Raw genomic sequence first — 26,269 nt, 5'->3', positions numbered from 1 at the left:
TGGTTATTATGTGTCTAGCATGTTATATGTTATTGATGGAATCAAGAGGTGCATCAGTGTTTTTGGTCAAGATCTTGTATTGACAGTGCAAGAGTCCAGCCCTCTGTGACGTCTCCTCCTGCACATCCCCAAAGACTCTCAGTGAATTTAAGGACTGCCAATTCATGTGTGAAAATGAGTCTTCATGCACAATCTGAGCCTGTTGAATCTTGACATCGTCATCCTGGAATATGGCCATGATGTGTCTTCCTACACGGTTGTTTAAGACATGAAAAGCTACACACTCCATCAGTTTGTGTTAGAAGAACTGTTGCCAAACACATAACGTGCTAGAAATCATAATAATCACTGCAATAATCATCCAATCATAGACTCTTAAGTATTTGCCTCCAAACAGCGACTTTGTTTTTGGCTAGGAAGTGTATGTTTGTTACATGAAAAATGGTTATCAAAGTATTATGGTATTAGTTTCTGTAGCTCGCCTTCATTGTAAAAAAGTGCGTCGTGTACACAGGTTTATTATTATTATTATTTAATATGATTGAATCAACCTGACTGCCTTAGGTTATGCCAGGTGTTTCCAAAGGGTTTGTCATATTTACCCCTTAGATTGAAATATTAAATTAAATCTCAGGCGGTACTTAAAGTCAATATTTCACGTGTTAATATGTTATGTTCACAGTTCTCTGATGTCAATGATAATAATTATTGTTAGTACTCGAATGATAAAAATAGACGCATATACTAATGTTTTAAATTAGATTTGAATTTTTTATCATTATAATAATGAAATGCACTCTGAAACGGGCGTCACATTAGAATATAGAGTTATTTACTCCAATTGCAGCCTTTGATTTGATAATCATATTAAACTATATTGCCATTATTATGGAGCCCCATTTGTTTATTTAAATTTTACATTCCATATAATAAATGATTAGCTTTTTTTTCATGAAATCACAATCCCCCTGTTTTGGAAACCCTGTATTACGCATACAAAAGTTGCATGTTTTTGCTTTTTATAGTGTACTAATAATTAATAAAACTAATAAACTTGCACCTCATTATTAATAAAAAACAGCTGAATACTAAGTGTGTGTGTGTGTGTGTACAGGGCCAAATGTCCTCACTTATGTAGTAAAATATGACAATGACTAGTGCGAACATTATACTGGTCCTCGCCTCTTATAGGCTTATAAATTGGTAAAATTATGTTTTTATTTAAATCTAATGTTTTGCACATGTTTCTGTGATGGGTAGGGCTTGGGTTAGGTGATAGAAAATATCATTAACCTATTATAAAATCAGTGGAAGTCTATGAAATGTCTTCACCAATACAGTAAAAAAAAAAACTGTGTGTGTGTGAGCAGGTCATTTACCGTGCTCTGTCACCCTGGGACAAACTGGATCCATACAGCATTGATGCCCGAGCCCACCTCGGCATCACTAACATACGGATGCGTCTACTTCAGCCGCAGTCCTGCCAAACGTGCCAGCGTAAACTTCCTGATGCCAAAGTGCCTACCGCCCACTATGCCATCTATGACCTCATTTTAAAGGGAGGCTGTTTGTGCCATGGGCATGCAGACCAGTGTGTGCCCGCTGGTGACCAACAGATCTCACACCCTCCTAGCAAACACATGGTAAGTGCACGGTTGTGTCAGAAATAAGTCATTATTTTTTTAGGTCTGTACATACTGTATGCTGAGTTCGTTTTGAGTTCAATTTTTGAGCAAGTACATAACCAGCCAGTGTTCAAAACGATTAGCCTGATTCACAATGCTAAGCTTGTAGTAATGTGTTATAATTTGAGTGGTACAGGTAGCTTTACGCAAGAAATATTATAATACATATCGTCTTTACGTCACGTCTGTATACATAAGAGTCCTATCTAGTAGCTATATCACGTGTGTGTGTGTGTGTGGATGCTGCAGGTGGCGGATCGTTTGTGGCCACTTCTTTGTATTTGGAAGACTGGACATATTCCGCCATATTGTGCATTGCAGTTTCTCCCATTCATAAGTGATAAGAGTGAACCGTCTTTGTATACGTATAGTCTTCGGCATAGTGAAGCATAAAGGCTGTGTCCGAAATCATATGCTCTCTTGAGCAGGTATTTATTTTGAATATGTAAAATTACTTCATGACCGCTAAAAAAGTATGTTCTATATAGTATGAATGTTCGTAGTATGAATGTAATGCGGACTACATTCATGTTGTCATTATCATCTAGTGTCAGTTACGTTGCTTAACTGCCACTCATAAATCCTCTCCCGTGGCCTCATGGGATAGTAAAATGTCTATCGTACTTCAACAGTACAAAATCTTGCCGGAAGTAGTAGGTCATCCGGGTAATTTTTGCCTACTCTTTTATGAATTCAGACATACTTCTTTTGTCACTTGCATATTTTTCACCTACTATCTAGTAGGGAAGTATGCGATTTTGGACTTCCTGTTTGAAGGTTTATAAGGCCCTGTCCCAAATGGCACCCTAAAACCCTTGTGGTCTTCCTACAAGTCCGCACTTTCATGATGTAACACCGATTTGACTGTCGGGAAGAAGTCCGCTGTGTAACCCGCACCAGCGCAGGCTCAGCAGAAGTGCGCATCGAGGGTGCATATCAACCGAAAAGGGGGGCGCTCATGAGCACCCTTCTGAGACCTAAAATGACAAATGGGACACTCTACAGTCTCATGGACTTAACGGACACGTGGCAGCCATTGTAAGTCCACAAGACCGAAAGTGCATATGAAGTGTGCCATTTGGGCCATGGGACATGATGGCTTATAAACCTACAGACAGGAAGTCCCCGTAGACGGAATGGAGTGATGTCAATATTTGGGAGAGGGCTCCCTCTGGTGGCTGGATGAATGAGTATCCGGTTGTGGCCTTAAAACGAATCAAGGTTATGCGCTACAAACTTTACATTTGGTGGTGGTTGAGGAGATTCCTAGCCTGACTCCGCCCTCCTACGTACTTCCGCTCAATTTTCATTTTCCTTCAGTACTCCGTCTGGGACTGCGGTATATTCTTAGGTTTTCTCCGGAAAAATGTTTTACCGGTCCAATCAGCGAACAGAGGGAGTGGCTGAGAACGATGACGTTGATGTCGTGCGCTAGTTTGAGTTGTAGTTCAGTAATGGCGGCGGAGAAAAGATGCGAGTGAAACACTGCTTCATTCTGTTGTGGCACCGCTGCCGAATATCCAGAAGTTAAAGCCGGGGCAAGAACAATCTTTGCTGAGTTTTATTGGTGGCCATGAAGTTGTGGCCCGGGAAAAGTTTGATTTTCCAGCCCGCTCCGTTAGTGGTGAAGGAGTTGGCTGAAGCCGTCCTTCTCCTTCGTTAAAATCTCCGGCCGAATTACCTACTGTTTAAGACAAACACCAAGGTCGTGTGGTAATTTAACTGCTGTCCGAATCCACATCTCACACAAACTTTTTTTTCAAGAATTTATCTTATATCTTATCTATATCTTTGACCAGAACATAACCTTTTTGACCACTGCACTGTGCGGTTGCGTGCGCTGTAATTTGGATGCATTTCTAGACTTGTATTTCTTTAAATGCTGGCAAGTGTTTACAAGAGCAATATATTTCATCACCGTTAAAAAGAGGAAAAGTAACGTAAACATTTGAATTGGGCCGTTATTTACGGCAGCATTTATTCTTATCACACCAAGCGTATGACCGCATATTTAAAGCATACAATCATGTTTCGGACCACGTGAGCAGCGCATTCCCGATCACAAAGCTCTCCCCTCCACCGTGAATAAATCACAATCCGAATGCACGAGTTTTATGGTTTTATCACTGGGGTGGCTGCACATTTATTTGCGGATTTCCATGTGAGAATCAAAGGCGAACGGCGTGTGACATACGTCACGACCAAACGTTAGCGATTGGTTATGGCAGATCCAGAGTGGCTCTGGGCAGATCCAATAGTTTTAAACTTCAACAGAGTTCCCGCCTTCAAGGAAGTTAACGCTTGTCAATGGAGAGTGGCCAGACTCTCTGTACAAATGATTCCTCCCTTCTATATGAAAAAAGCGCTTTGAATACCCAGAAAAGCGCTATATAGATGTAACAAATTATTATTATTTATTAATCAATCTGTAAAACTGGTCGCATTTGTATGTGAAGTGAAGTGGAGTGTGGCCAAGTATGATGACCCATACTTGGAATTTGTGCTCTGCTTTTAACCCATACAAGTGCACACACTCACAATTGTGAACACCCACACTCCGTGAACACACACCCAGAGCAGTGGGCAGCCAGTCCCCCCACGACAATTCCTACCTGAGACTCGAACCCACAACCTTCAGGTTACAAGTCTGACTCTCTAACCATTGGGCCACGACTGCCCCATTTAATGTGCCCCATTAAATATAGGCCTAGAGCCGATTTACTAGAGCTGATTACTTAAAAGTCCATAGAAATCACACTCAGTTCTTACTGCCGTCAACACTTTCTCCAACAGCGGATGCAAGAGACTTGCCAGGAAGTGTATGTTTGTTACATGAAAAATGGTTATCAAAGTATTATGGTATTAGTTTCTGTAGCTCACCTTCATTGTAAAAAAGTGCGTCGTGTACACAGGTTTATTATTATTATTTAATATGATTGAATCAACCTGACTGCCTTAGGTTATGCCAGGTGTTTCCAAAGGGTTTGTCATATTTACCCCTTAGATTGAAATATTAACTTAAATCTCAGGCGATACTTAAAGTCAAGATTTCACGTTTTAATATTTTATGTTCACAGTTCTCTGATGTCGATAATAATAATTATTGTTAGTTCTCGAATGATAAAAATAGACGCATATACTAATGTTTTAAATTAGATTTGAATTTTTTATCATTATAATAATGAAATGCACTCTGAAACGGGCGTCACATTAGAATATAGAGTTATTTACTCCAATTGCAGCCTTTGATTTGATAATCATATTAAACTATATTGCCATTATTATGCAGCCCCATTTGTTTATTTAAATTTTACATTCCATTTGTTCCCTCGTATTGATTTAACTAAAACAAGGGAGTAAATTATTACAATGTGGCCACAATTTACTTGAAACGAGAGAATGAATTAGTAAAACGTGCCGACTTATTAGTAAGTCGTGGGAACTAATTGCTAATCCGTGGCCACGATATACATTTTTTTTTTCCCGCATGTCATGTGCGGTGCTCCATATTTTAGTACTTCAACTAGTACCAGTAAAATTTTCAGTTAGTTGCCAAGGAAATATTTGTAATTGTCATTAAAGTTAAGTTTTTCAACTTTCAGCTTTATTTTAATTATAGTTCTTTAGTTTTAGTTAAGAACAACACCGTTTTGGACCCAATTGGATTTCATTGTGAAACATTCTTCAAAATATATATTTTTTTATGTTCCATAGAAGACGTTGAAACGGCATGAATGATGTAACTCATCAGGACAGGATTTTCAACAGTGGCAATGTAAAACAAAAATGTCAACAACTTTCCATTATTTACGGTTATCCACATTCCCAGAGAGAGAACATATTTCCTGTATGATTACATAAACAGTTCCCCGTCTCACTCGTTCCTTCTCTTTCCCCCTCTCACTGTCTTTGTTACAGATTATATAAGCTGTGTGTTTGCTGTTCATTTGGCTCTATCTCTGTGTCGAGATAAAACTCTGATAGCAACTGAAGGATAAAAAGACAGTCAGACAGGAAAACAATGGAGGGAGGAATACCGATAAGCGCCGAGATGAAAACGAGGGGCTGCTTTGCTCGCCCTTTTTTTTCTTAATTGAGTTGTTGTTTGCATGCTGTGATCAGACAATAACAGCAATTAGTCTCACTCGCTCGCTCACACACACACTCACACACACATCAGCTCGTTACTCTCTTATCAAAGGTCAGACCGTTTGTTCTAGCAGCCCAGACAAAACACACACCCCGTGCCAATCGACAAGCATGCACACAGACATGCAGACGAACACGGTCGCATTGACATGCTTTGTCCATCCACACACTCATAATAGGAACACGTGCTCACACGCAACCCTTGTGTGCCCCGGCAGGAATGTTTTGGTTAGCTGGGAGAGTGTGTGCGTCTCAGTGCATTTCCTCCCATATTATGATGATAAACATGTGAAAGTGTTTCAGATGCCAACTGGATGGAACGCTGCCAGTTCGCCCCCCTTTCCCTCTGAAGCGCTAATTTGTCCTTCTTCTTTTTTTCTCCTCCTAAAGTATTTTCAAAATTCTTCTCTCACTTGTTTGTTTTCATTGTTTTATTTTCATTCCGCATGAGTGACCGAAAAATATTTATCCGTGCTTTCATTGGGAACTCAGAGAGGAGACGACGTCTCGAAGCATTAGGTAATCAGGGACGCTGCGGCCGAGGAGGATGTTTTTATACAGGACTATTGAGTGAGAGATGTTGAGCATATAACTAATTTAAAAGGGATGTAGGAGAGAATAAGTCATGGGTGTGTTTTGGGCGCATCGTGCAGTAAACCAATCAGAGTCTCCCATTCCCTTTAAAAGCCAGTTGCGCTTACACCATGGTGGAAGACTGAACACTTCTCCAGAGAGGAATCCTTTTATATTTTTAATATTGTGTGCTGCTTCCTCTGTGTGTAAAAAGCAAGAGTATATGCGCGTTGTGTACCCGCCTATTGGCACATACACTCGCCTAAAGGATTATTAGGAACACCATACTAATACTTGACCCCCTTTCGCCTTCAGAACTGCCTTAATTCTACGTGGCAGTGATTCAACAAGGTGCTGAAAGCATTCTTTAGAAATGTTGGCCCATATTGATAGGATAGCATCTTGCAGTTGATGGAGATTTGTGGGATGCACATCCAGGGCACGAAGCTCCCGTTCCACCACATCCCAAAGATGCTCTATTGGGTTGAGATCTGGTGACTGTGGGGCCATTTTATACAGTGAACTCATTGTCATGTTCAAGAAACCAATTTGAAATGATTCGAGCTTTGTGACGGTGCATTATCCTGCTGGAAGTAGCCATCAGAGGATGGGTACATGGTGGTCATAAAGGGATGGACATGGTCAGAAACAATGCTCAGGTAGGCCGTGGCATTTAAACGAAGCCCAATTGGCACTATGGGGCCTAAATTGTGCCAAGATCCCCCACACCATTACACCACCACCACCAGCCTGCACAGTGGTAACAAGGCATGATGGATCCATGTTCTCATTCTGTTTACGCCAAATTCTGACTCTACCATCTGAATGTCTCAACAGAAATCCAGACTCATCAGACCAGGCAACATTTTTAAAATTTTTTGCAAATTGTATCCTCTTTTTCCTATTTGTAGTGGAGATGAGTGGTACCCGGTGGGGTCTTCTGCTGTTGTAGCCCATCCGCCTCAAGGTTGTGCGTGTTGTGGCTTCACAAATGCTTTGCTGCATACCTCGGTTGTAACGAGTGGTTATTTCAGTCAAAGTTGCTCTTCTATCAGCTTGAATCAGTCGGCCCATTCTCCTCTGACCTCTAGCATCAACAAGGCATTTTCGCCCACAGGACTGCCGCATACTGGATGTTTTTCCCTTTTCACACCATTCTTTGTAAACCCTAGAAATGGTTGTGCGTGAAAATCCCAGTAACTGAGCAGATTGTGAAATACTCAGACCGGCCCGTCTAGCACCAGCAACCACGCCACGCTCAAAATTGCTTAAATCACCTTTCTTTCCCATTCTGACATTCAGTTTGGAGTTCAGGAGATTGTCTTGACCAGGACCACACCCCTAAATGCATTGAAGCAACTGCCATGTGATTGGTTGATTAGATAATTGCATTAATTAGAAATTGAACAGGTGTTCCTAATAATCCTTTAGATGAGTGTATTACTAATCCTTTAAATAATATAAATACTGTGCAGTCGTTTTCAGTTGCCTCAAAATAGCAACACGCCAACAATGCGCCTGGACACACCTCGTTTTCAGACCAACACGCCCATGGGCGAACAGATGGGCACGAGTGCATTTGCAATTTTAACAACGTGGCGCTGGACATGAAAATGATAACCGCGTCGGGCTGATACAAGCAAAAACACACTTTCCATATCCCTAAACCTAGAAGTAGTGTTGGAGGTAACACATTACAATAACTTGAGACAAAAACAAAATATCTGAGGTACTTTTTCAAATAAGTAAAGCAAGTTACTTTGTTTTCCCATTGATTGACTGACAGCTCTCCTGTTCCATGTTAAAGGAACACGCCAACTTTTTGGGACTTTGGCTTATTCACCGTATCCCCCAGAGTTAGATGAGTCCATACATACCATTCTCATCTCCGTGTGTGCCATAACTCTGTCTGACGCACACACCGTTAGCCTAGCTTAGCACAAAGACTGGAGTTAAATGGCTCCAGCTAGCCTACTGCTCAATAAGGGACAAAATAACGCCCACACTTTCCTATTTACATGTTGTGATGTGTATAGTCACAGCGTGTACTATAGACACAGCCATCTTATAAACGTATACATACTGGGGACTATATTCTCAGAAGGCGCAGCACTGCTCTACTTCTGTGGAGTGATTTGCTCGCAGCACCTGAGAAGCCCCGCGGTGAGGAGCACAGAGTTGGCTCTGAGTTGGAGTAATAGAGTCAGCAATTACTAGTTGGTTTACAATCATGGGTGTTCGCTGTATTGTAAAGAACTGAGATAATAAACAGGGTGCGTCAGACAGAGTTATGGCACGCACGGAGATGAGAATGGTATGTATGGACTTATCGAACTCTGGGGAATACAGTTAGTAAGCCAAAGTCCCAAAATGTTGGTGTGTTCCTTTAAAGGATTAGTTATTAAATAAACTTTTGCTGATATTTTACTCACCCCCATGTCATCCAAGATGTCCATGTTTCTTTCTTCAGTCGAAAAGAAATTAAGGTTTTTGATGAAAACATTCCAGGATATTTCTCCATATAATGGACTTCAATGGTCTCCAAACGGTTCAAGGTGTGACAGTTTCAGTACTGCTTCAAAGGGCTTTAAACGATACCAAACGATAACAGAAGATGAATAAGGGTCTTTTCTAGCAAAACTATCAGTTTCTGCGAGAAACCGAGCAGTATTTATGCTATTATTTATGCTCTTATCAGACGAACGTGATCATCTCTGAGCTCCGCCATAACTTCCGCTAAGTGAGGTCAAAATACGAGCGTGGTCATAGATATATAGATCGTAGATGCCTCATTCTACTGATCCGTGCAGGCGCTAATGAGGCATCTACGTATACATCTATGACCACGCTCGTATTTTCTGATAAGAGGTAAAATAATAGCATAAATACTGCTCGGTTTCTCGCAGAAACTGATCGTTTCGCTTGATAAGACCCTTATTCATCGTCTGGTATCGTTTAAAGCCCTTTGAAACTGTACGGAAACTGTCATTTGGACCTTGAACCGTTTGGAACCCATTGAAGTCCATTATATGAAGAAATATCCTGGAATGTTTTCATCAAAAACCTTAATTTCTTTTCGACTGAAGAAAGAAAGATATGGACATCTTGGATGACATGGGGGTGAGTAAATTATCAGCAAAAGTTTATTTAAAAGTGAACTAATCCTTTAAGAAAAATAGTGAGTGCAGAGGCGTTGTGTGTGAATATGATGGTTATTGTAGTTCTAGACTAAATATGAGCATTTACTTACTCCCCTCACTTGCACAAAAAAGATTGTTTTCCTCAAAATGAATAAAATCAGTGAAATGCCCAACCCAAATAATTAAATGTATAACAAATATTTTTATGCATTTAATCTCACTTTATTGACCAATGTATTTTCTGCTGATTTTCGATGATTTGGTTAAATCGTAAGAAAAAATGACTAGATATTATGTTTTTATTAGTGAAGTAAGTGTTTCTTCTCCTTCATCCTATTCTTCTGCAATCCAGAATGGCAGCACAGCTGAAAGGTTTGTTTGAGCTGCGCCCTCTACTTTGCATTTCCTTCAGCCTGAGTCATATTTCAATGTTGGTGTGAAAGGGCCTTTACATTTAGTCTAGTCCTACCAGACTCTCGTACATTTCATTTGTACAGAGAGTCTGGCCACTCTCCATTGACAAGCGTTTACTTCCTTGAAGGCGGGAACTCTGTTGAAGTTTAAAACTATTGGATCTGCCCAGAGCCACTCTGGGTCTGCCATAACCAATCGCTAACGTTTGGTCGTGACGCATGTCATCTCAAACTAGCCCACGTCATCAACGTCATCGTTCTCAGCCACTCCCTCTTAAAATGTGACTGGAGAAAACCAGAGAATATACCGCAATCCCAGACGGAGTACTGAAGGAAAATGAAAATTGAGCAGAAGTACGCAGGAGGGCGGAGCCAGGCTACTTTACATTTGCCCAAAAAAAGAACTCTTGTTATAAAAAAACCCCAAAAAAACAAGCCCAGATCAAAAATACTGTTTCATAATATTATTTTTTTAATATTGTGAAATATTATTACAATTCTTTCTTTAATATATTTTAAAATGTAATTTATTCCTGTGATAAGGCTGTATTTTCAGCATCATTACTCCAGTCTTCAGTGTCACATGATCCTTCAGAAATCATTCTGATATGATTTGATGCTCAAGAAACATTTATTATCAATGTTGAAAATGATTGTGCTGCTTAATATTTTTGTGGAAACCGTGATACTTTTTTTTTTTTTTTTAGGAGTCTTTGATGAATAGAACGTTCAAAAGTACCTAGTATTTATATTTAAAAGTATTTATTTGTAATAGAAAACTTTTGTAATCATGTAATAGTCTTTACTGTCGTGTTTGATCAATTTAATGCGTCCTTGCTGAATGTAAGTATAACTTTTACTCTAAGTAAACCTTTGTGAACCTGTAGTGTACCTAGTGAACCTAATAATACGTTTTGGCAATGTAATGTCAACTGGAAAATGTCCAGTGAATCTAATGTAGCAAACAAGCTAAGTATAGGTTCAGATGAGAACACAAAGTGTTGGGTGTTGGCCTATCACATTTGGTTTATAGTTTGGCAAAGTATGTGGTATGATCAAATATTTGGCACCTGAATGAACACTGTTAACGCTGGAGAATGACAATCTGCTTAGTAAATCTGTGTTTGTAAGATTTTAAACAAGCCTTTGGAGCGAAGTCCTCTAAGGTGAACGTGTAACAATATGTCATTGTATTGTGAATTGTGTTTTTTCTGGCCTCTGCCACAGGTGCACGGTAAATGTGTATGTCGTCATCACACGGCTGGGGATCACTGTGAGCGCTGTGAGCGCCTTTACAACGACCGACCATGGCAGCCAGCTAACGGGGTATCCGGAGAAGCACATCAGTGTGCTAGTAAGTTTTAGTTAATGTGTAAAATTAAGCAGCAACATGTGTGATATCTCACCACTTATGTGCTAGAGTGTTGTTACTGGTTGTTGTCAGGGTGTTATTACTTTGCTGTTTCTGTGATTGGTTACTCTCAATCTCAAATATATTTTGTTCCTTGCACAATTGTTACGTTTTGGGTCAGTACAAATTTTTTTTTTTTTTTTTTTTTTAAAGAAGTCTATTATGCTCACCAAGTCTGCATTAATTTGATTAAAAAACAGTAATATTGTGAAATATTATTACAACAAATATAATAAATATTGTAATTTATTTTAAAATGTAATATATTCCTGTGATCAAAGCTGAATTTTCAGCATCATTACTCCAGTCTTCAGTGTCACATGATCCTTCAGAAATCATTCTAATATGATGATTTACTGCTCAAGAAACATTCATTATATTCTTCAGGACACTGTGGTGAATAGAATATTTAAAAGAACAGCAAATATATAAATATTTTGTAACATTATAAATACTACTGACAGGTGAAGTGAATAACACTGATTATCTCTTCATCACCTGTTAGTGGGTGGGATATATTAGGCAGCAAGTGAACATTTTGTCCTCAAAGTTGATGTGTTAGAAGCAGGAAAAATGGACAAGCGTAAGGATTTGAGCGAGTTTGACAAGCGCCAAATTGTGATGGCTAGACGACTGGGTCAGAGCATCTCCAAAACTGCAGCTCTTGTGGGGTGTTCCCGGTCTGCAGTGGTCAGTGTCTGTCAAAAGTGCTCCAATGAAGGAACAGTAGTGAACCGGCGACAGGGTCATGGGCGGCCAAGGCTCATTGATGCACGTGGGGAGCGAAGGCTGGCCCGTGTGGTCCAATCAAACAGCTCAAATTGCTCAAGAAGTTAATGCTGGTTCTGATGGAAAGGTGTCAAAATACACAGTTTGTTGTGTATGGGGCTGCATAGCCGCAGACCAGTCAGGGTGCCCATGCTGACCCCTGTCCACCGCCGAAAGCACCAACAGTGGCACGTGAGCATCAGAACTGGACCACGGAGCAATGGAAGAAGGTGGCCTGGTCTGATGAATTACATTTGATGTGATGGCCGTGTGTGTGTGCGTCGCTTACCTGGGGAACACATGGCACCAGGATGCACTATGGGAAGAAAGCAAGCCGGCAGAGGCGGTGTGACACACTTTGGGGGTTTTTGGGAAAATGTTGGGAGTTTTCGTGTAGATAATCTCTGATGATATGAACGCTGTGGGACCTAAATAATATAATCTGAACACAGTGCAGCAGGGGCAGGGGGAGCAATCGAACCAAGTGTGAAAGCACCCTGAATTTTCCAACAGCTGTTGGTTGATCAAAAACATCTAGATTAACATCTAACTAGTCCAATATATCTACCACATAATAAAAAGTCAACAGCAGTTCAAAAGTAGCCCAATTCCTCAGGAAAACTGGCAACCCTGATCTATGAATTTTTTGATTTGTCTGTGAGTTGATTCATGCCTGTAATAACCTAATATTTGTGTATGCCTGTGTCATTGTGTAGAGTGTAAATGCAACGACCACGCAGAGAGTTGTCACTTTGACGAAAGCGTATGGCTGCGCTCGGGTCAGCGGAGCGGAGGAGTGTGTGACTGCCTTCACAACACCAGCGGCCGCCACTGCCAACACTGTCGGAGCGGCTTCTACAGAGCCCCCGAGAGACCCTTCACCGCCCCGGATTCCTGCAGACGTAAGACACAATCATGCAGCACTGCGTAAACGCACGTTCAAATCCATGTTCACACAAACACTCAACATCGGCACACTTTTATATTTGTTTACTATGGTCAGTCTGAATACTTGATTCTGATTGGCTGGAAGGTGTGTATTAAAAACATTTAATGCACAGGTAGTTCCAGCCACCGTTCTGTATTAACGCACTGCCTTCATTGATCTAACAAGCCATAACTGACGAAAATAAAAGTCATTTGTTCGCCTCCGGTCAAATATTGTGCTGCAAACATCAGTAACAGCTTTAACTTGTCAGTGCTGGCAAATGGCCGTGGTATAATCGGGATAATCCACAGCTAGTTGTGCTTTAAACTATTTGAATGCACTCCGTTTTGCGTAAGGTGGTTCTTTGTCGCCATGTAGCTGCGGATTATCCCTTACTTATACACAATATTTCAACAAGTGTGGAATACTTCTATAGAAATGAGTAATGTTCCTTATTATTAATTTTTTTTTAGTGTGTGAATGTGTGTGTGTGTATTTGTGTCTTGGACAAAGATGAAAGCCATTTAATCTCCGATTTTCAAAAGCTGCTTAAAATGGCATGTGGAGTATCTGTGATTTTCCCCGCTGTACACTTCCGTTCCTGATCTCCGTCTTTCTTCAGCGTGTGCATGAAAATGCGAGTGAGTGTTTGAGTATCTGTTTACGTGTGCAGCTTGGCCTAGATGATGTCAAAATTCAAGAACTCCTCAGATCAGCGAACGTGTCCAATATTGTAGCGCATGCACACATTGAGGGGATGTTTGGTATTGAATGTTGTTCCTGCTCGGAATGCTAATGGCTCTTACGGCGAGTTGGGACATGTAGAATAACAAGAACATTGATGGGATCTCGGCTCTGTGTGTGTGTGTGTGTGTGTGTAAACGTGCATATTGTGAATGTGGAGGCAGACAGATTAATCACCAGATGACACCAGTCTCATAATAATTGCTTACAAAGCATCAGTCTGGTCAGGATAGCTCTGTGTCTTCATTCTTATAGTGCCAGTCATTGAGAAACTTATTACTTAGAGCAAAGAGTAATAAACATGTTCAGAGCCTCAGGAAACACCACTGATATGCTGATATGCTGATATGCATATGTCTGATGTGTGTATCTTTCTTTCTGTTTTGCAGCTTGCATGTGTAACCATGTTGGTTCCACAAATTGTAACCATGATAATGGAGACTGCGTCTGTAAGCCAGGGGTGGCCGGGCCACTCTGTGACCAGTGCATGCTGGGATACTGGGGTTTGGATGAATATGGTTGCAAGCCCTGCCAGTGTGCTGGTGATTGTGACCCGTACACCGGAGACTGTATGATTGGGTGAATATGAACCTTTTTACTGGTTATTTGATCATCTTAAAGGGTTAGTTCACTCAAAAATGAAAATAATGTCATTTATTCCTCACCCTCATGCCGTTCCACACCCGTAAGACCTCCGTTCATCTTCAGTACACAAATGAAGATATTTGTGTTGAAATCCGATGGCTCAGTGAGGCCTGCATAGCCAGCAATGACATTTCCTCTCTCAAGATCCGTTAATGTACTAAAACATATTTAAATCAGTTCATGTGAGTACAGTGGTTCAATATTAATATTATAAAGCAACAAGAATATTTTTGGAGCGCCAAAATACCTAAACAACGACTTGTATAGTGATGGCCGGTTTCAAAACACTGCTTCATGAAGCTTCGTAGCGTATCGAATCAGCGTTCAGAGCGCCAAAGTCATGTGATTTCAGCAGTTTGGCGGTTTGACACCCGATCCGAATCATGATTCGACTCACTGATTCATAACGCTCCGAAGCTTCATGAAGCAGTGTTTTGAAATCGGCCATCGCTATATAAGTCGTTATTTAGGTTTTTTTGGCACACCAAAAATATTCTTGTCACTTTACAATATTAATATTGAACCACTGTACTCACATGAACTGATTTAAAAATGTTTTTAATGGATCTTGAGAGTGTAAATGTCATTGCTGGCTATGCAGGCCTCAACACAAATAATTTGTGTTCTGAAGATGAACGGAGGTCTTACGGGTGTGGAACGGCATGAGGGTGAGGAATAGCCTAAATTATATTATTTTCATTTTTGGGTGAACTAACCCTTTAAGGTCATGTCTTTTATAGTCATTTTCATCTTATGCATGGGTCTGCAGCAGTGTTGTTATTGACTAAAACGATAAAAAAAAATTTCAGTAATGGAAATAAAGCAGAAGTAATATATAAGACATACAAATATAGATTTTAGATCCATTGTGTGTGATTTTTAGTTAGGATCAGTGTTGTTATTCTTAACTAAAGCTAGAACTATTAAACAAATAATTTTGTTTACTGAATAAAATAAAATCATTTATAAAAAATAAAAATATTAAATGTAAAACTTAAAGGAAAATTGCAGTCTGAAGTTTAAGTACAAAAATGACTCAAACTGAAATAAAAATAAATCAAAGCTATATTGAAATATTACAAAAATTATAATAAAATTGACAGAAGCATGAAACAAAATGACTAAAACTCAAACTAAAATTGAAATGAAACTAAAAAGATACTAATAATAAAGACTATATTGGTACATAAACAATGCTAAAATAACATTTAGACACTTATTGTAAGCCACATTTAAAAATGTATGAATTTCATTGCATTAGATTACAAAAATACCAAACGAAGTGATATTTTCACCTCAAGTTCATGCAGTTGTCCTAGCACATTATCCAGTAAGACAATCAGAAAGTGTCCAAATGTTTTTCTCCATTTCATTTTGTTTTATCATTCAACACGTCAAGCCTCTGTAACGCTTCTTGCTTGTAAAGTGTGCTTATGTTTACCACAGGCTTTATTTTACTCATAAATTGAAAAACCCTATTAGAAAATCTAGAAAATAAATATGTTCCTGTGGCTATGGTGCTTGTGCTAACTTTATTTAAAACAAATGCCTGTTGGTTTGATATATTGTTGATCATTTTCAAATGTGACTTGGGTGTCTACTTTCGGGGCCACTGTATATGGACATCCAATGTACTGTACCAATTGTACATTCTATCGCCTAACCCTAAACCTAGACCTAAACGGTGAAGGTGATTTTCTCCAAGTGCAACATCTTTTGTTGATCCTGGAACAACATTCCAATCAACCAATCAGATTTGAGGGACACGTTTAGGATTAAAACCAGGGTTAGGTGCTTCTACGTCAGTGTTGTTCCCTCTGATTTTAGGGATAACTTATGGGTAGGGTTAGGTTTAGGGGTAGGGATAGGGTTAAGACAGGAATGGTGTTCCAGGATCAACAAAATATCTTGATCCAGGAACATGTCCTACTTTGGCAAAATGGCGGTGGCCACTCCTAAACACAACCCTCACGGAAAATTTGCAGCATTTTTAAATTTTCAAAAAAAGTGTTGTGTTGAAATAAGTTGTTTTCCTCATGGGGATTTTGTGTATTTTATACATACTATTTGTATTATACAATTTAATTTATATATTATAATACAAATTACATGTATGGATGGTTAAATAGATATATAACTGTGTGTGTGTGTGTGTGTGATTCTTGTCTAGGTCTGAGTCAGATCACAACAGCACGGCAGAAAATCATCTTTTTCGAACAGAAGAGCTTTTCTCCGCCCTTAGTCATCCAGGTATTAAATGGAAATCTTGGGTCTGATAACAGCGCTGTCTTGTTCCCATGAAAAGTTTATTGTCTTGTCTGGGGTAAAGGCATGTGCTGTTGTAAAGTCATGCCTGTTTTTAAGTTGTCATAACAACAGCAAGAAACTGACAGCCAATACTTTAATTGCTGGGTATTTATTTTCTTGACAGACAAATGTGTATGCAAACAGCAAGCTCTTGGAAACAGCAAAGCATTCTGCAATGTAAAATATGCTTATGGTAAGTAGCATATAAAACAGCCCTGGCCCAGAGCACGCTTGCTGTTCACTCGCTTCACCCCAGTGTTCTGTTCATGTAATGAATGTGTGTTTGCTTGTGTGATTGTAGCAGTGAAGGTGAGAGTGCTCGGTGCTCATGATAAGGGCTCTCATGCAGAGGTGGATGTTAAGGTTCTCAAGGTGTTGTGGGATAACTCGCGCCTCAGGCTCTCTCGTGGAAATCGAACTCTTTATCCCGAGTCTTGGACCTTACGAGGCTGCACCTGCCCTGTACTTTTTCCAGGTTAGCAAACATGTGCATGTTTTGTTTTATATGGAGTCTGCACATTTCCCCCCCCATATTTTCTGTGTTGATTGTGGGGATCTGCGGAGGTCTGTGGAATGGATTTCAATCTGATCAGATGCGTTAAATGGACCTCGGAGAACCGTATTTAACTGGAGGAGGTATTATCAAATCACATGCAATGTAAATTAAGCGTGAATTCTGTAGAAGTCTGCAGTGTTTTCCGCTGAATTCTATGAGTGCAGATTCCGTGGAAGCATAGTTATTTAATATAATGCCATATCAGACGCAATCTGATAACTACGGCGACCAGGAGGGGACATGTACGGTTCATTTAGTTTTGTAGAGGCCATTTTAGTCATTTTGTTGAGGTAACGACATCCTTGAGATCCTATGTTGAGGGAACAACATATTTTTCTTGTGACCACTAGTTTAATGTGTGTGACCAAAGCAACCTGGAATTATCACAAATTGATATTATTAGTAAATTAATATCTTATTTTGCGAATTGCAACCGCCCACCACTCACCCCTCCCTTTCAAAGCACATAGAGAAACCACGCTGGCCGACGCAGGACAAAGATATCGTCGTCTGAGACAGCAGAGAGTAGCTAGCGCTCTGTAGAGAAGTTTGTCCGTTTAGGGCTACTGTAGAAATATAGCGGCGCAAAATGGCGACTTCACTGTAAGGACCCGCGGTGTGTGAAGATAGAAATGACTCATTCTAAGGTAATAAAAACACAACGGCCTTTATACACCACTGAAACTTAGTTATGTATATTATATTGCATTTCTGTCAATAGATCCACATAAATACTACACACTGCACCAGAAGCGCGTAATAAAGAAATGATCATATTAACTATAGCTTATTATACTATTATATTAGGCCTATAGTATATTGCACGTGATGTTGCCTATAGACAGAATTCGAATGAAGTTTACTATCAACATTTTTTAAGAATATGTAAGAACTTACAATAATATAGGCCTACAAGAAAACATTATCCATCCCATCTCACAGCCTTTTAAATCCAGTTTTTTTTATTTAATATTTTTATATTATTATTATTAAAGTTTGTTATTATCAAAAATGTTAAAAGAAGATGTAAGGACTTACAATAATATAGGCCTACGATAATACAATATCAGCCTTTTAAATACATTCACTGATCATGTCTTTTTTTATTTCATATTTTAATATTATTATTATTGTTTTATTTATATAGCGCCTTTCAAGGATCCAAAGACACTTTACAATAGACAAATAATAGAGAAAATACAGGAGTGCAAGCAAAGAACAAGCAGTCAAACAGTAAACATAGCATGGCAGATATTAACTGAACAAGTGTTGATAATATAGCAGGAAAAGGGAACTCATCAGTTTAAAAACAATGCCAATAAATATGTTTTAAATTCTGCCTTAAAGATCTGCAGTGAAGAGACAGCACAGAGTTTCTGGGGCAGCTTGTTCAAGAGCTTAGGGCCCATAATATTTAACACCCTACCATAAACAGTAGAGTTTGACCTTGGGTAAAACAAGCAGGTTGTGGGAACTAGATATAAGAGTACAGACAGGGGTGAAAGGCTGAATGAACTCTGCTAGATATGAAGGGCCTAATAAACCAAGACAAGTAGTTTGAACTAAATACGATAGGCAGTTTAGTTGGTGAGGGATAGGATTGATGTGAGCAGATTTTTTTGTTAAATGTAAGGGCATGGGCATCAGAATTTTGTACCAGTTGCAGGTGATTTTAAGGACTTTTGTTTAGTGGCCTACCAGCTAGAGTAACAATAGTCCAATCTAGAGGTTTTGAAAGCATGGGTAACAGTTTCCGCATCTTTATGGTTAGTTGAGGGACGTATGCGACCAAATTTGGCAACGGTGGAGAAAAATAAGATTTAACAAGCTGGCTGATATGTGGTTCAAAACATAATTTAGAATCAAACTGCACTCCCAGATTCCAAACAATTGGTGAACGCCTTACCATGATTCCATCAAAATGGATGGAGAGGTCATTATGGGAAGAGCCAACCAATTGACCATATGCACGGAGCGGTCTTCTGCAATTACATTAGCCAGCTGGAAAACTTCCAGTGAAATGTCCTTTGTTGGTGTATCGGTATCTTGACTATGTCTTTGACTATTTAAGAGACTATATTCTAATTATAAACTAAGTATTACACTATTGATCCTGTTAAAGACGCGTCCCTCAGTGTTCCTCGTCGGCAAAGTTTGACCATCATTCACACCTTTGTGTGAAAACAACACCAACACACTGTAAATTAAAGATTTGGTGTGCACTTTAGTTACAACCTCAAATCAGAAAAAGTTGGGACAGTATGGAAAACGCAAATAAAAAAAGAAGTGATTTCTAAATTTACTTTGACTTGTATTTCATTGCAAACAACATGAACACAAAATATTTCATGTTTTGTCTGGTCAACTTCATGTCATTTGTAAATATGCATCCTTTCCTGTCATTCAGACCTGCAACACATTTAAAAAAAAAGTTGGGACAGGAGCAATTTAGGGCTAGTAATGAGGTAAAATTGTTAAATAATGATGTGATTTGAAACAGGTGATGTCAACAGGTGATTGTAATTATGATTTGGTACAAAAGCAGCATCCAAGAAAGGTCTAATCCTTTAGGAGCAAAGACGGGCCGAGGATCGCCAGTTTGCCAACAAATACGTGAGAAAATTATTGAAATGTTTAAAAACAATGTTCCTCAAAGAAAGATAGGAAGAGATTTGGATATTTCACATTAAACAGTGCATAACATAATTAAAAGATTCAAGGAATCTGGAGGCATTTCAGTGCGTAAAGGACAAGGGCGCAAGCCTAAGCTGAACAACCGTGATCTCCGATCCCTCAGACGGCACTGCATCAAGAATCGTCATTCATCTATAAGCGATATCACCACATGGGCTCAGGACTACTTTGGCAAACCTTTGTCAAGTACCACAATACGTAGTTACATCCACAAATGCCAGTTAAAACTGTACTGTGCCAAAAGGAAGCCCTATGTTAACAGTGTCCAGAAGCGCCGTCGACTTCTCTGGGCTCGGAGGCATCTGGGATGGACCATCACACAGTGGAAACGTGTACTGTGGTCAGATGAATCAGTATTTGAGGTATTTTTTGGGAGGAATGGACGCCGTGTGCTCCGGACCAAAGAAGAAAAGGATCATCCAGACTGTTACCAGCAACAAGTCCAAAAGCCAGGGTCTGTCATGGTATGGGGTTGTGTCAGTGCCCTTGGCAAAGGTAACTTGCACTTCTGTGAAGGCACCATTAATGCTGAAAAGTACATAGAGATTTCGGAGCATAATATGCTGCCTTCAAGAAGACATCTTTTCCAGGGACGTCCATGCATATTTCAACAAGACAATGCAAAACCACATTCTGCACACATTACAAAGTCCTGGCTGCGGAGGAAGAGGGTACGGGTACTTGACTGGCCTGCCTGCAGTCCCGACCTGTCTCCAATAGAGAATGTGTGGCACATTTTGAAGCGCAAAATGCGACAACGAAGACCCCGTACTGTTGCCCACCTTAAGACTTGTTTGCAGGAAAAATGGGACAAAATTACACCTGAAAGGCTGAAACACTTGGTGTCTTCAGTCCCTAAACGTCTTTTAAGTGTTGTGAAAAGGAATGGCAACATTACAAAGTGGTAAATGCTTTACTGTCCCAACTTTTTTTGAAATGTGTTGCAGGTCTGAATGACAGGAAAGGATGCATATTTACAAATGACATGAAGTTGACCAGACAAAACATGAAATATTTTGTGTTCATATTGTCTGCAATGAAATACAAGTCAAAGTAAATTTAGAAATCACTTCTTTTTTTTTTTTTTTTGCGTTTTCCATACTGTCCCAACTTTTTCTGATTTGGGGTTGTAGATTCATTGAAAAAAACTAGTTTTCACAAGTGTGCCGAAATCAGTGAGCTTGCGCTGCACTGACTGACAGCTTTAGTGATTTATGAAGACCGCTTTCTGTGTGATCCATTCGCAAGGAAAGTTGTTTTTATGAGACTTTTGAGAGTACTTGATACTTCACCTTGATGTATTTTTAAATATAGGCATTTTATAACGTTTAATATATACATTTATTAAAAAGCGAAACTGAATATATTACAGGAAATGTCTAATATGAGCCAATATATGCTCCTCTGCTGCTATCTACTGGATATAGTGGTAATTAATGTCTAAATAAAAGTATTTTCTATCAAATGTTGGATTTCCTACATTTTGAAACGTTCGGTTTTTGGGAACAATCTCCAAGAAGGATTAACAAATAATGTTTTTGGTATTACATTAAGATTCAAATTTGAAATGCTGGAAAAATTGTGTGTGCGTGACGCCGTGTCCAATTACAGACACTGTGTTTCTTATTCCAATGTTGCCACAATAAAACTGCTTTATTAGCAAATTGGGTAAGTGTGATAACTGCATTTAAATATAAATACAACATTAAAAAATCTACTATTGATGATTTTGTGTGGATGTACAGCGAGTACACAATGACAGCTAACAGTTCACCGGAAATGCCCAAGCTGGCTTATCGAAAACCAGGAAGTAACCGTGCATATGGTCAATTTCAGGCCAATAAGTAGAATATCAGTTTTGTCAGCATACTGACAAAAGCATACATGCTTTAGGATAATGATGGATGGGGCTGGAAAGGCAAATAAATTAGTGTAATGTCGGTATAACTATGAAAATTTAGACCATGACGTTTAATGATCTGGCCAAGAGGAAGCATATAAATGAGAAATAGTAGTGGACCAATGACCGATCCTTGAGGTACACCACAGGAGATGGTGACAGGCAACAATTCGTCAGCATTAACTAACACAAATCTCACTCTATCCCAGAAATGGGAAGTGAACCACTGAAGGGCTTTACCAGTGATACCAATAGCAGACAGGCAATAAAGGAGTACTAAATGGCAAACCGTGTCAAACGCTGCACTCCATGAGACGCGGAGGCCTGGAGAAGGTCATTCACTTCTCTTAAAAGTGCAGTCTCTGCACTGTTCGAAAACCAGACTGAAATGATACATGCAGGTTATGTTCATCTAAGTGAGACTGCAATTGTGTGACAATTTCAAGTACTATAGCTAGATAAGGAAGATTGGTCTAAAGTTACTCAGGGCTGGGTAACTTGTCCTGGTTTCTTAAATACTGGAGTGACTGCTGCTATTTTTAAACTCGGTGGTTTATCATATGGGTGAAGATTTTGAGTAAGCGTGCTGTAATTGGGTCAAGCTGACATGAAGAGGACTTCGATATACAGTAATCAGATGTTCAATCTCAGATGTATTACTAGGTAAAAAATTATTCATACATAGACACCTATAGCCAATTTATTGCTAGCTGAAATAAAATTAAATGTATAGCCTAGTATGCTAAATAAGGTGAACTTGAACTTGTACTCCTATAGAATCAAAGCTTTATTAGCATGACTGTCGGGCATTTACAGTATTTATAAAACAGGCTATATGCTACTGTAAGTATTTGATAATTGTGTTAATTGGGTAAAGAGATCAATGAAAAAATAAAACAAATATATAGGCTACAAATATTGAACAAATTAAGATAGCCTACATATCCGTGAACGCATTTAGAGGAGTCATTTTCTTTTCTTTTTAACATCTAGCCTATTAATAATAACAAATTATTCAAACTTCATTCGAATGCTGTCACTGGCACAAGGTAGCTTATCTATACATTCGTAAATGAAAACAGACTCCTATCATTTATTGTCACATACTGGCGTATAAGCCTAAGCCTACAGAAATACAGTCATAAAATCAAAACTTGATTTGATTTCTAAGCATGAGTAAAGGGCATTTACAGTATTTACCAAACATATACTTTAAGTAACATAATATACAGAAGGTTAATTAGGTAAAGAGATGCATGAAATGAAGGAGAAAATAAAGCAAATACATTATAATGAAAACAAATATAACCAATAATAATATACAAATATTAAATAAAAAGAAACAATTAATTAATGGATTTAAAAGGCTGTGGGATGGAATGGATAAAAATTAAAAAAAAAAAGAAAGAAAAGACAAGCACAACAAAACTACTCCAATTAAAATGAAAACTGAACATATAAAAATAAAAACCAGCTCAAATGTTAATAAAGTTTATTGCCCGGTTTCACAAACAGGCCTTATATTAAGCCAGGATTAGGCCTTAGTTCAATTAGGGCATTTAAGTAACTTTTCATAAACATGCCTAAGAAAAAACATTAATGGTGTGCATCCTGAGACAAAACAATGGCACTGACATATTTTAAGATATATCAGTGCAAGTTGCTTTCAGTTAAAGCAGCTCAAACATGCATTTTAGTCTGGGACTAGCTTAAACCTTGTCTGTGAAACCGGGGGTAAAAATAATACTAAATGTAATACATTTTTAAAGGAACACTCCCCTTTTTTTGATAATAGGCTCATTTTCCATCTCCCCTAGAGTTAAACCGTTTAGTTTTACCGTTTTCGAATCCATTCAGGCGATCTCCGGGTCTGGCGGGAGCACTTTTAGCATAGCTTAGCATAGATCATTGAATCTGATTAGACCGTTAGCAGCTCGCTCAAAAATGACCAAAGAGTATTTTTCCTATTTAAATCGTGTACTAAGACCAACAGAAAAGGAAAAGTTGTGATTTTTCTAGGCCAATATGGCTAGGAACTATACTCTCATTCCTACGTAATAATCAGGAATTATATTACACAGTGCCTGAAAACAGGCTAACTTCCGTCAACATAACCAACGTGACAACCTGCTTGCACAGAGAGCGCGCTGGGGACTATTTTCAGGTGCTGCGTAATATTACCATATCGGCCTAGAAAATCACAACTTTTCCTTTTCTGTCGGTCTTAGTACACAATGTTACTAAAGCAGAGTCAAGTTTTAAATAGGAAAAATACTCTTTGGTCATTTTTGAGCGAGATGCTAACGGTCTAATCAGATTCAATGATCTATGCTAAGCTATGCTAAAAGTGCTTCCGCCAGACCCGGAGATCGGCTGAATGGATTCGAAAGCGGTAAAACTCAACAGTTTAACTCTCTTATTTTCAAAAAAATGGAGAGTTCCTTTTTATTTTGTGAAATTGGGCTAATGTGATACTTTTGTAAACGGATGATTGTTTTCCCTCTTGCTTTAGGGATGGAATATCTTGTAGTTGGACACGAGGATGTGAGAAAAGGCCGTCCCATGGTTAACATGAAGAGTATAGTGAAGCCATGGAGACCCAGCTTGAGCCGAAAAGTCCATCAGCTTCTGAAAACCAAATGTAGCTCAAAGACTTAGTCTTTCATGCCACTTGTCACCTTAGCCTCTGTTTTATAATGACCATTTTCTTCATCTGAATTATGCTAATTCTTGAAAACAGTGGTTCTCAACCATTCTGACTGTTTAAGGCCCCCTTTTGTCCAAAACACAATTTGGAGACCCTCCTATCTGATATGCTGAGCTGTGGTACTGAATAATAATATTGTAATAAAGTTGTGATAACATAAAAAATAAACTCAGTTTTTATGTGAATAGAATTACATTTATACCATTGTAAGACCTACTGTGGCCTCGTGGAAGCTTGCTGAGACCCCTAGTGGGCCCCGGCCTCCTGGTTGAGAACCACTGCTTCAACACCAGATGTGTGGATGTATTTGCTAGCTGTGAATACTAGCACTGTACAGAATGTATAATATATGTGAATGTATGTGTATATATAAGATAATATATGTAGTTTTTTATTTCTATAACTAACCCTGTATATAGCATGCATTTTGTGTACACAAAAATACAACGCATATATGCAATATTGTCCTATGGTTAATATTTTATGATATGATTGTAATGAGTTTTCTTACATTTATTGCAATAATATGCATTTTAGTACCGACCACGACCACAAGGTGTCAGCCTTTGATCATGTTAATGAGTATATTGAATCCTATTCACAACAAGAACACCTATTCATTTATGGAACAATATGATTTACTGCTGAATGAAAAGGTATGCCAAGAACTAAAGGCTGTCTAAAACTAAATGCCCACATTTAAAGGGGTAGTTCACCCAAAAATTAAAACTGTCATTTGCTCACCCTCAAGTTGTCCCAAACCTGGACGAGTTTGTTTCTTCTACTGAACAAAAAAGAAGATATTTTAAAGAATTTTGGTAACCAAACAGTTGATGGTAGACATTGACTTTTTTCCTACTATGGAAGTCAATGCCTACCGTCAGTTCTCTGGTTAGACTCATTCTTAACCCCTTAACTGTCACCGTCCCGCTTTTTTGATCGCCTTTTTTCGTATCATATATTTGAGTAATTGTCATAAATTAGGCATCATTAGAAAGCTTACAAACTCAAAATTCATCCTGTGAAATCAGAGGTTGCGTTACCATGGAAACGGCACTAAATTATTCTTGCAGGCTCCTCCCCTAGTGGGCGGTATCATGTTTCGTATTACAAAATGTATTTTAACCACTTTATAATCAAAATATTTTCTTATATTGACAAAACGCATGTCGTTGGAAAGGTCTGAGTCTCAAGGTTCCATATTTGGTGACTGTTCTGTGGTGGAATTGATATTTGGACAGACATTTACAGGAAAATGCATTTTTAAAAAAAAAAAACAATCAATGGAATGTGGATGACACCCGGTGGCTATTTTTGGTATATCAATTTTTGTGATATCAACTTCAAATTTGGAAAACAACTTCGTTAGACATATGGCTTTGATTTTATTGTAATTTTAGAGTAATTTTTTTTGTAAAATATATATTTTATATTTAATAAAAATTTTGTACAGTATTTTTCATTTAGAGTAAATTTAAACTTCCATAACTTTTTACATATTTTGAATTGCTTTTACTTCAGCAATAATCTGCAGAGTGTAAAACGAGACCAAATTTAGCTCTATATTCAAAAGCATTCTTGAATTACAGCCCTTTAAGTTTGGATATTGCATTTTCATGTCTATTCTCAAAAAAGGGGGTGACAGTTAA

General features: G+C 38.7%; 1 protein-coding gene across 2 annotated transcripts in view; it reads left to right on the top strand.

Annotated features, from left to right (window-relative positions):
* Positions 1 to 25,882, top strand: part of ntn4 (netrin 4) — a 29,575-nt gene extending 3,693 nt beyond the window's left edge. For both annotated transcript variants that reach the window (XM_079842042.1, XM_079842041.1), the window contains exons 3-10: positions 1,371 to 1,643; positions 11,188 to 11,314; positions 12,856 to 13,041; positions 14,201 to 14,390; positions 16,627 to 16,706; positions 16,888 to 16,956; positions 17,065 to 17,238; positions 24,426 to 25,882. In XM_079842042.1, the coding sequence (XP_079698168.1) occupies positions 1,371 to 1,643; positions 11,188 to 11,314; positions 12,856 to 13,041; positions 14,201 to 14,390; positions 16,627 to 16,706; positions 16,888 to 16,956; positions 17,065 to 17,238; positions 24,426 to 24,571 (1,245 nt within the window). In that variant the 3' untranslated portion in view covers positions 24,572 to 25,882. The remainder of the gene's footprint in view (positions 1 to 1,370; positions 1,644 to 11,187; positions 11,315 to 12,855; positions 13,042 to 14,200; positions 14,391 to 16,626; positions 16,707 to 16,887; positions 16,957 to 17,064; positions 17,239 to 24,425) is intronic.
* Positions 25,883 to 26,269: the final 387 nt, after the last annotated feature.

The sequence above is a fragment of the Gobio gobio genome (assembly GCF_949357685.1).
Source record: "Gobio gobio genome assembly, chromosome: 2".
NCBI lineage: Eukaryota > Metazoa > Chordata > Actinopteri > Cypriniformes > Gobionidae > Gobio > Gobio gobio.
This window is presented reverse-complemented; position numbering and strand designations above follow the sequence as displayed.